The sequence below is a fragment of the Mytilus galloprovincialis genome, chromosome 9, assembly GCF_965363235.1.
Source record: "Mytilus galloprovincialis chromosome 9, xbMytGall1.hap1.1, whole genome shotgun sequence".
Classification (NCBI taxonomy): domain Eukaryota; kingdom Metazoa; phylum Mollusca; class Bivalvia; order Mytilida; family Mytilidae; genus Mytilus; species Mytilus galloprovincialis.
Window position 1 is genome coordinate 82,535,518 of NC_134846.1, and position 12,039 is coordinate 82,547,556.

General features: G+C 31.2%; 1 protein-coding gene across 4 annotated transcripts in view; it reads right to left on the bottom strand.

Annotated features, from left to right (window-relative positions):
- Positions 1 to 12,039, bottom strand: part of LOC143046140 (putative chitinase 10) — a 76,013-nt gene that overhangs the window by 33,362 nt on the left and 30,612 nt on the right. For all 4 annotated transcript variants that reach the window (XM_076219151.1, XM_076219152.1, XM_076219150.1 and 1 more), the window contains exons 2-5: positions 9,192 to 9,243; positions 7,948 to 8,142; positions 7,265 to 7,521; positions 6,458 to 6,582 (exon numbers count right to left, since the gene is read on the bottom strand). In XM_076219151.1, the coding sequence (XP_076075266.1) occupies positions 6,458 to 6,582; positions 7,265 to 7,521; positions 7,948 to 8,142; positions 9,192 to 9,243 (629 nt within the window). The remainder of the gene's footprint in view (positions 1 to 6,457; positions 6,583 to 7,264; positions 7,522 to 7,947; positions 8,143 to 9,191; positions 9,244 to 12,039) is intronic.

Below are 12,039 nucleotides of genomic sequence, written 5' to 3' on the forward strand. Positions count from 1 at the left end.
GTCTATAGTAAGGGGTTCAATATACCGCAGGGGGGTCAAAATACCATGGCAAAGTAAAATTTTCAAAATATCTTTTCCAACAATTTTAATACATAGAAACTACTTATTTGTGTATTCTAACTACATAAAAGAGTTTAAATTGCCAGAATTTCTGAAATTAAAGGCCTTGAGTAGGGGGTTCAATATACCGCAGGGGGTCAAAATACCATGGCAAAGTAAAATTTTCAAAATAACTTTTCCAGCAAGTTTAATACATACAAACTGCTTATTTGTGTATTCTAACTACATTAAAAAGTTAGAAATGCCAGAACTTTTTAAATTAAAAGTCTAGAGTGAGGGGTTCAATATACCGCAGGGGGGTCAAAATACCATGGCAAAGTAAAATTTTCAAAATATCTTTTCCATCAAAGTTAATACATACAAACTACTTGTGTGTGTATATTAACTACATAAAAGAGCTAAAATTGCCAGATTTTTTTGAATTGTCTAGAGTAAGGGGTTCAATATATCGCAGGGGGTCAAAATACCATGGCAAAGTAAAATTTTCAAAATATCTTTTCTAGCAAGTTAAATACATACAAACTACTTATTTGTGTATTCTAACTACATAAAAGAGTTTGAATTGCCAGAATTTCTGAAATTAAAGGCCTTGAGTAGGGGGTTCAATATACCGCAGGGGGTCAAAATACCATGGCAAAGTAAAATTTTCAAAATATCTTTTCCATCAAAGTTAATACATACAAACTACTTGTGTGTGTATATTAACTACATATAAGAGCTAAAATTGCCAGATTTTTTTGAATTGTCTTGAGTAAGGGGTTTAATATATCGCAGGGGGTCAAAATACCATGGGAAAGTAAAATTTTCAAAATATCTTTTCTAGCAAGTTAAATACATACAAACTACTTATTTGTGTATTCTAACTACATAATAATAATACTTTATTCAGAAGCAATACAGCTTATAGAATATACAATTTTACAATATTTTGAATCAGTGAAATATAAATACAATAATTATACACAATACATGTATGGCGGAGAATGAAAATAAATTCATATGATAAATAATTAATACAACTACATATTACGAATTTTTTCAATATTAAACAAAAATTTACCTAAATTATTAAGTTCTTTCACATTGTGAACTGATAACAACTTTATAAGTTTAAAAGTGGATGGATATTGCCAATAATATTTCTTAATGTATAGTTTTCTTACATCACTATATCTATTACATTCTAGAACAACATGATATTCATCTTCTACAATATTGTTATTGCACTTAGTACATAATCTATTTTCTCTATCTACATTGTAATATCTGCCTGTTTCTATATTGAGGCTATGGGCGGATATACGATATTTACATATAAAAGGTTTATATATTTCATTAACAGGTCTATCTAAATAAAATTGCAGTATATCTGTGTCATATATATATATCTATAAAGTATACATTTTGATGAATTATTAAAAAAAGCATTAGCATCAGCAATAAAGGTATCTTTCATTCTTTGTTTTAACTCATGTATGAATATATCAACATTATTTACGCTTTGTAAAAGAGTTTGAATTGCCAGAATTTCTGAAATTAAAGGCCTTGAGTAGGGGGTTCAATATACCGCAGAGGGGTCAAAATACCATGGCAAAGTAAAATTTTCAAAATAACTTTTCCAGCAAGTTTAATACATACAAACTGCTTATTTGTGTATTCTAACTACATTAAAAAGTTAGAAATGCCAGAACTTTTTAAATTAAAGGTCTAGAGTGAGGGGTTCAATATACCGCAGGGGGGTCAAAATACCATGGCAAAGTAAAATTTTCAAAATATCTTTTCCATCAAAGTTAATACATACAAACTACTTGTGTGTGTAAATGAACTACATATAAGAGCTAAAATTGCCAGATTTTTTTGAATTGGCTATAGTAAGGGGTTCAATATATCGCAGGGGGTCAAAATACCATGGCAAAGTAAAATTTTAAAAATATCTTTTCAAACAAGTTTAATACATACAAACTACTTATTGGTGTATTCTAACTACATAAAACAGTTAGAATTGCCAGAATTTTTGAAATTAAGGGCCTGGAGTAGGGGGTTCAATATACTGCAGGGGGGTCAAAATACCATGGCAAAGTAAAATTTTCAAAATAACTTTTCCAGCCAATTTGATACATACAAACTACTTATTGGTGTATTCTAACTACATAAAAGAGTTAGAATTGCCTGAATTTCTGAAATTAAGGGCCAAGAGTAGGGGTTTCAATATACCGCAGGGGGGTCAAAATACCATGGCAAAGTAAAATTTTCAAAATATCTTTTCCATCAAGTTTAATACAAACAAACTACTTGTTGGTGTATATTAACTACATATAAGAGTTTTAATTGCCAGAACTATTTGAATTGTCTAGAGTAAGGGGTTCAATATATTGCAGGGGGTCAAAATACCATGGCAAAGTAAAATTTTCAAAATATCTTTTCTAGCAAGTTAAATACTAACAAACTACTTATTTGTGTATTCTAACTACATAAAAGAGTTTGAATTGCCAGAATTTCTGAAATTAAAGGCCTTGAGTAGGGGGTTCAATATACCGCAAGGGGGGGGGTCAAAATACCATGGCAAAGTAAAATTTTTAAAATATCTTTTCCAGCAAGTTTAATACATACAAACTACTTATTGGTGTATTCTAACTACATAAAAAAGTTCAAATTGCCAGAATTTCTGAAATTAAAGGCCTAGAGTAGGGGGTTCAATATACCGCAGGGGGGTCCAAATACCATGGCAAAGTAAAATTTCCCCCTACTATAGACCTTGAATTTCAAAAATTCAAGGTTCTAACTCCTTCACATAGTTATAATACTCAAATAAGTAGTTTGTATGTATTTAATATACTGGAAAAGATATTTTGAATATTTTACTTAGCCATGGTATTTTGACCCCCCTGCGGTATATTGAACCCCCTACTATAGACCTTGAATTTCAAAAATTCAAGCTATTCTAACTCCTTAACATAGTTATATTACTCCAGTAAGTAGTTTGTATGTATTTAATATACTGGAAAAGATATTTTGAAAATTTTACTTAGCCATGGTATTTTGACCCCCCTGCGGTATATTGAACCCCCTACTATAGACCTTGAATTTCAAAAATTCAACCTATTCTAACTCCTTACCATAGTTATAATACTCCAATAAGTAGTTTGTATGTATTTAATATACTGGAAAAGATATTTTGAAAATTTTACTTAGCTATGGTATTTTGAACCCCCTGCAGTATATTGAACCCCCTACTAAAGACCTTGAATTTCAAAAATTCAAGCTATTCTAAATCCTTAACATAGTTATATTACTCCAGTAAGTAGTTTGTATGTATTTAATATACTGGAAAAGATATTTTGAAAATTTTACTTAGCCATGGTATTTTGACCCCCCTGCGGTATATTGAACCCCCTACTATAGACCTTGAATTTCAAAAATTCAAGCTATTCTAACTCCTTAACATAGTTATAATACTTCAATAAGTAGTTTGTATGTATTAAATAAATTGGAAAAGATATTTTGAAAATTTTACTTAGCCATGGTATTTTGACCCCCCTGCAGTATATTGAACCCCCTACTATAGACCTTGAATTTCAAAAATTGAAGCTATTCTAACTCCTTAAGATAGTTATAATACTCCAATAAGTAGTTTGTATGTATTTAATATACTGGAAAAGATATTTGTAAAATTTTACTTAGCCATGGTATTTTGACCCCCCTGCGGTATATTGAACCCCCTACTATAGACCTTCAATTTCAAAAATTGAAGCTATTCTAACTCCTTAACATAGTTATATTACTCCAATAAGTAGTTTGTATGTATTAAATAAACTGGAAAAGATATTTTGAAAATTTTACTTAGCCATGGTATTTTGACCCCCCTGCGGTATATTGAACCCCCTACTAAAGACCTTGAATTTAAAAAATTCAAGCTATTCTAAATCCTTAGCATAGTTGTATTACTCCAATAAGTAGTTTGTATGTATTTAATATACTGGAAAAGATATTTTGAAAATTTTACTTAGCCATGGTATTTTGACCCCCCTGCGGTATATTGAACCCCCTACTATAGACCTTGAATTTCAAAAATTCAAGCTATTCTAACTCCTTAACATAGTTGTAATACTCCAATAAGTAGTTTGTATGTATTTAATATTCTGGAAAAGATATTTTGAAAATTTTACTTAGCCATGGTATTTTGACCCCCCTGCGGTATATTGAACCCCCTACTATAGACCTTCAATTTCAAAAATTCAAGCTATTCTAACTCCTTAACATAGTTATAATACTCCAATAAGTGGTTTGTATGAGTTAAAAATGCTGGAAAAGATATTTTGAAAATTTTACTTAGCCATGGTATTTTGACCCCCCTGCGGTATATTGAACCCCCTACTATAGACCTTGAATTTCAAAAATTCAAGCTATTCTAACTCCTTAACATAGTTATAATACTTCAATAAGTAGTTTGTATGTATTAAATAAATTGGAAAAGATATTTTGAAAATTTTACTTAGCCATGGTATTTTGACCCCCCTGCAGTATATTGAACCCCCTACTATAGACCTTGAATTTCAAAAATTGAAGCTATTCTAACTCCTTAAGATAGTTATAATACTCCAATAAGTAGTTTGTATGTATTTAATATACTGGAAAAGATATTTGTAAAATTTTACTTAGCCATGGTATTTTGACCCCCTGCGGTATATTGAACCCCCTACTATAGACCTTCAATTTCAAAAATTGAAGCTATTCTAACTCCTTAACATAGTTATATTACTCCAATAAGTAGTTTGTATGTATTAAATAAACTGGAAAAGATATTTTGAAAATTTTACTTAGCCATGGTATTTTGACCCCCCTGCGGTATATTGAACCCCCTACTAAAGACCTTGAATTTAAAAAATTCAAGCTATTCTAAATCCTTAACATAGTTGTATTACTCCAATAAGTAGTTTGTATGTATTTAATATACTGGAAAAGATATTTTGAAAATTTTACTTAGCCATGGTATTTTGACCCCCCTGCGGTATATTGAACCCCCTACTATAGACCTTGAATTTCAAAAATTCAAGCTATTCTAACTCCTTAACATAGTTGTAATACTCCAATAAGTAGTTTGTATGTATTTAATATTCTGGAAAAGATATTTTGAAAATTTTACTTAGCCATGGTATTTTGACCCCCCTGCGGTATATTGAACCCCCTACTTAAAACCACAAATTTAAAAAAATGATAGCCAATAAATTATAAATTAGATTATCTGCAATACTATCTATCAAAAACAGGGGGGTTCAATATACCGCAGGGGGGTTCAAAATACCATATGTGAAAAATGACCCCGGGGTCAAAATACCATGCGGTATGGTCATTTTACCGCATGGTATTTTGACCCCGGGTTCACTTTTTAGGGGGTTCAAAATACCATATGACAACGGCCTTCAACACGGAGCCTTGGCTCACATTAAACAACCAGCTATAAAGGGCCCCAAATTTACTCGTGTAAAACCATTCAAACGAGAAATTCAACGGTCTAATCTATATAAAATTAAAAAAAAAAACGAGAACCACGTATAAATAACATAAACAAACGACAACTACTGCATGTACATCAGATTCCTGACTAAGGACAGGTGCAAACATTTGCAGCGGGATTAAACGTTTTAATGGATCCAAACCTTATTTAGATGTTCATAAAACATTATTCTTTCAGATATCATTATTCACATGTAAACATGAGGACTTCAAATGCTTGCATTTAGTGCAATAACTGCATTTATCTATATTTTACGAAATTTTCCTTACTGACTGAAAATTTCCTTTCTCAGCACAGTAAAGTGCTAAATGAAATTAACAACGTCGTCAAAGGTAAAATGGCGATAAACATTATCATTGGTCATCTCAACTCGGTTGCTTTTCTCACTTTCGCCGTTCCGGCTCAAGCGAGAAATCAATCTCGTAAAATGGTCAACGACAATATTTAAGATTAGTATTATTATTTTGCCATCTTGTCATTATATTTAAATATGAACAGAGGTTTTATCCAAATAGATATGGCACTGCTAGGCGTATTAAATACAGATAAAAATATTTTTTTTAATCTACCATTATCAGAAACGCTTAAAACTAAACATTCAAGTGCTAGAAGTATATAAATACTAATGTGTGTTAAATCGCTTTTTAGAAAAAAAGTTTTGGTTCAAATTTATTTTGTGCAAAATTGTAAAATAGCAATGTCAGCCGACTATATCTGTTATGACATGTGTATGACATGTGTATAACATTAAATTGACTTCAACAGGTGTCCAGATTATATAAACATTATCAAGGAAATAAACTTTACTTTGAAACGATAGGGGGAAAAACTCTTTCTTTACTTTCATGATTTATCATACTACCTACTTATGTAAGAACTTACTGAGATATAGCCGGAATGTCATAGGCTGAATTAACTGTTTCTTCACCGGCTGCTACTGCGGCTGTCAACAGTAAACGACTACGGCCAAACTGATTGGCTTCATTTTCAAATGCTCTTCTCAAAATCTGAACATAAAATAGGATGCAACAAATGTATATATACGGTAGTAATTTAAGAACTAAATCATGGCATTATGTAAGATTAACCTACGATGAACTATTATCAGTCTTTCTTCATGTATAGTTTTTCATGCTGTGTTTTGAGTACTGTTGTTTGTCTTTTTTCATTTGTAGCGATTGTGATGCCAATTTATTTTCGAGTTATGAGTTTAAATGTCCCTTCGGTATCTTTCGCCTCTCTTTTATCGTATCTCTTTTATTCGAAGTCACGTTTATGATAGTGAATAAGGATAAATGAGAAACCTTATTTTTTCCAATTTCCAAATTTAAATAATCAATTTCTTTCTGTCAAGCAGGCTATTATCCCGGAATATTTCGAGTACACTATTATCAAATATAGCTACAATTCTTACTATGCCTATTATAGCAAATAATTAGAAAAAAGGGAAATTTTCTTTGCTTGAATTATGTCTTCAGAGGCGGATTTAAAAGGTTTTTCAGGGGCCCGGTTCCCCCCTTTTCTGGTAAAAATTTGGTTGATTATATAGAAAACCATTGAAGCATGACTGGAGCGGGCCCTCTCTTAGGCAGTCAGTGGGCCCCACTTATGAAAATTTCTGGATCCGCCACTGGTCTTAACTTATCTCTATATTCTTAGAGCATATATATTCTGTATCGTTATTCTTACGCGACATAAATCAGTAAATCTTAGTTTATCTTCAGGAGGACTTCCTCTGTTTGCTGGATACTCCCAATCAAGGTCAAGTCCATCAAAGTTTATATATCTCAGGTATTCAATGACATAAGCCGCAAATGTTTCCATGTCTTGAGTATTGTCTACTAGGGCAGTAAACGGCGCCGAACCATGAGTCCATCCTCCAATGGCTAGTAATATCTTCAAGTCAGGATTCTTCATCTTCAGGTTGGCGGTCTCTTTATATTTACCTGATGATTATTTGATTGTTTTAAATATTTGGCATTTTGATATCGACTTACTGAACAAATTTGAATAAGTAGGGCCAAAATATTCTGACTGTGTGCTTTAAATTTGCTCGCATTATCATTAGATTTGATTGCATACACTTTTTTCAGGTTAACGCGGCTAAATACTGGTAGATTACATTTTTCCTTCCCTTTTCATTTATTTAAGCTACAACTTATTTATTGAACAATTTACATGTATCTGTCTAGTCAGTTTAAGTTTTAATCAAAATCTATCTCACTCTAATGATTTTCAAACGCAATTTGTTTCTGACAAATAAAACTCCACTTTTCTGCCTTGACATATTTTTACAAATGGATAACACTGCAGCGAATACTTTTATTTTTTCACTCTGAAATATTACAAATATGTTCAAAATCTAGACTTACCAACCGACCAGTCTGTTGATTCATCATTCCATTCATAAGGTTGTATGGTATTTCCCACGACTTTCCCGAAAGAATAGATAATATGTGTGCACAGGAGAGGATCGATGTCGGCTGGTAAGAACGTGTATGGTGCTGTTCTATACTGGGCCCAGTTTGTATGGTAACATACTCTTTTATATCCGTGTGCAACAGAGGCTGTCAAAAATAGAATTTTATTATAATTGTCATTAAAACATTTACAATGTTTGTGGCAATACAAGTTTAAACAAACAATAAGCAAAAATATAAAAAGCAAAATAATATACGAATTTCAAAGTTAATCCAATAAATAGACACAAAACCTTAAGTGATAAATTTATAATCATTACAATATTCAATATCCATGTAACAATAATTACTTTAGATGCATATTTCATTATAATACGTTATTCTGATTCTGATTGGCACATCACGTGTTATTCCTTAAGCAATTGCATTACCATTTATGATAACACATGGTCCCACAATTTTAAAAGTGCACGTAAAAAATTGATAAAAATCGTGTTAGAAAATGTTATTATAAGTATTGAATGCTTCTTTTTGTAACTTCATAGGGTTGTAAAAGCGTTGACCGTGCGCACATTTTTGGAATAAAGAGCTTCCGCGATTCATACAAATATGTACTTCGGTCAACGCTTTTACACCCCAATGTAGTTACAAAAAGAAGCATTCAATTCTTAAACAAGACCTCTGTCCTCAGTTCTAATGACCTTTTAATAAAGAAGCCAATAATTCTAACATGTCTAAAGAAAGCGGGGTTTAATATATGAAAATATTTTTTGATCATCAGGTAAATCAAGGACGTATAACTAACATACGTCCTTGGGTAAATGTATAAAATGTTCGTCATCTAATTGTATATCATTATATAAATTTGGTCTGATATTTTCGTTTACCTTGCAGTGGAGAATACTTGAAATGAAATTCTTCTTCCGATGACTTTGCAGGTTTTACACAGTCTTTGTTCTCGAGGAATTTTAATGTAACGACCAATTTTTATTTCATTAAAAAACGCTCGCTCTTTATTCTAAATAGATCAGATAAAACACAACAGAATTCATTGATGAGAAGAATGGTTTTAATTGAAACTTTGAAAATGGACATATTTATTGTAATTTAACAATTGCTATATATGGTGTGGTTACTTTAATACTCAAAAAGATATAAAACAACAATTACTGGCAATCTAATTAAATTTCACTTACCAAATAACACCACTGTCAAAATCAAAAATTGAGGATTCCATTTTGTGACCATCTGAAGAAGAAATTAGCGTCTTATCTATTTAAAAGTTTTTCTTGTCCGATATTGATTAAAGTAAGTATAAGTAATACATGTTTACACAGGTCAATTATATATTAATTGATTGTTAATTATACAGATACTAGTAGTCTACAAAGAAAAGAGAAAGGAACATTAATATGTCAAATATATTATATCTGTTATCATGTTTAACATGTATGGTGATTAAATCTACAACCGGTAATTCTGATCTCGGCATAAACGGTATAGAGACTGGGGAAAAACAGGTAATTTTGCTCTCAGAAGAAATTATAGAGACTGAGGAACATATAAGGTAGTGATAATGTGTTCGGTTAAGGTCTACATCCAATTTCCAAGACCCCCTACCCCCTGTCAATTAAACAAAACTTGCAGCAAATTTGACTCCAACCCCAAAATACTAATTTATTTATCCTTCATTGAATTTTTGATGTCGTCCCTTAATAGGTTTTTAACTTTTTGTCAGATGAGAAAGTTTACAAATTATTTTATATTTTGAATATATCTTTTCTATCAGGATTGCAAATTTTGTTAATATTCTATAATTAAGCGTTAGATGTCATCCCAGAATCTATATCAACAACTTTCGACAACTTTACGCTTGAATGATTTTAGAAAAAAAACACTGCTAAACAATAGATCGGATCTCAATAAGGTCTTTAAAGAATATTTTCACGTTAATTCTTTGCTTCATTCAAAGACCCCATTAATCGGTATTATCCATTCACTTCTTTTCCGTAATACATTGTGCAACTCTTTATTAATTTCATCCATACGATTTATGATTTTGAGTGTAAAAATCCAAAACAAAATGGAAAAAAGACTTTTTGTCATGTCGGGGCCTTTTATAGCTGCCAAACATGCAGTATGGGTTTTCCCTTTTTTGAAGTCCGTAAACTGACATATAGTTATAAGCCGCTAGTACATCAACATCATTAAGATTGTTGTTGGTGTCTGTCTCAAACTCTTCGAGATGTCTGTTAGTGGTCTGTTGCAATGCAAAATGTTTGCTCTATCTAACTAAACCCTATTTTCAGTACCAATTATGCAATAAATGCATGCCACTGCACGTTATACAAGCAACAATCAATCAATCACAAAATATCACCCGTTCCAAATTTCAAAATGATGACACCGTCTTATGACTTTAGATTTATAAATCCAATAGAACATTTTATCTAATGATTATTTATATTATTTTTTGGATCACATGTCTGAACTGTAGATATCTTCCGGTTATTGTTGTCGTTCAGTTGCTGTCTTATTGGCGCTTACTAACAGGATTTTTATGCAAAGTTTGCTAGTGAGCGGCCCAGTTCAGACATCATTATATATATATAATAAAAAAAAAATCATCTCCATCTATTTTGAAACACCAGTATTCCATTCATGTCTATTGTGCATAAACATAGCACGATGAACTCGACACAAGATACAAATAAGTTGCGAAAATAGTTTCAGTTCTATTGAAATATAAACCATGACGGAAGCAAATTCTAAAGGACAAATCACATTCAAGTTTTTGCAGATTTACAAATCATGTAAGAATAATTTCCATTAAAAATCGTTTCTTTTAAATGTTAATTATTTTTGTTCTAGATCATTTGAATGTTTGATAAAAAAAAGAATCTTTTATAAGTTAATAAGCTTTTTACAAGTATATCACAATATGATTTAACAAAGTATATTAAGTTTAATTCTTAGCACAGAAAAAAAACCCTGACTCTTACCTTTATACATAAGAAAGATTTACTGATTTAAAGATTTTAATTTTGCCCTTTTAAGGACATACGTCCAGTTACAACTGCTCGAAGGCAAATTGGCCATTATAGTTTTCATTTGTTGAGATTTTTCGTGAGATATTAGCTAAAACGATTTGTTAAAGGATAATGAATTTATAATTCTTTCATGGACGTTACAGTAGGAAATAATAATATTTCTTCAAGTCAAGATTATATCTTTATGAGTTTCTAATTAAATCATGTACGTTGGAGTGGTGAAGAAAAATATTTCTTTAAGTCAAGATTATATCTTTTTGAAATACATTTGATACATGAGAATGTTGACCATAATATTACCAATTATGGTCCGAGACCACAATTGTCGTCCCTTGATTTTCGTTGTTCACGAATATAGTCCCTAGTGTTAACAGTGGGTTACTTGCCAATAATTTTTATACCTCTTCCAAATTTATTTCTCCATGTTTAATGCCTCAAATTGTAAGTAGGGGGGTGAAATTACACTGTAAAAAAATTTGGGTCCAGAATTTTACAGAAAAGTAGTGATTTGGTCCAGCTGAAAAAGGTTAAAAATTAGCACTTCGGAAGCTGTCAAAAGATTTCAAGACACCCTAAACACAAAATTGTCCATATTTTGAGTTAGAGGCGATGAAGTTTTCTATAATTTTGATATAATTTGTCCCAAAAGTAGTACAACACACTGTAAAAATTTCATTGAGAAAGCGCAGGTGGGAATTTTTTAATTTTCATTTATGTTCTAAAAGAAATGCACTACGAATTAATTGTGTTCTCGGACCTAAGAGGTGAAGTCTGTAAATATAGAATCTGTACTTTGGCATCTTCCCTAAATGATTTGGTGGTGTCAATTTGTCAAATAGCATGAAACTAAAGGATTTAAACTTTTATTTAATAGAATATCTGCAAAAATGACCAATTTTGGCATTTTATGGTCAAAATAGGCATTTCAAGGCTTTTTCAATACTGATGCATACATGGCATCCTGACTTTCTATCTGACAGGCTTTCATGTGTCA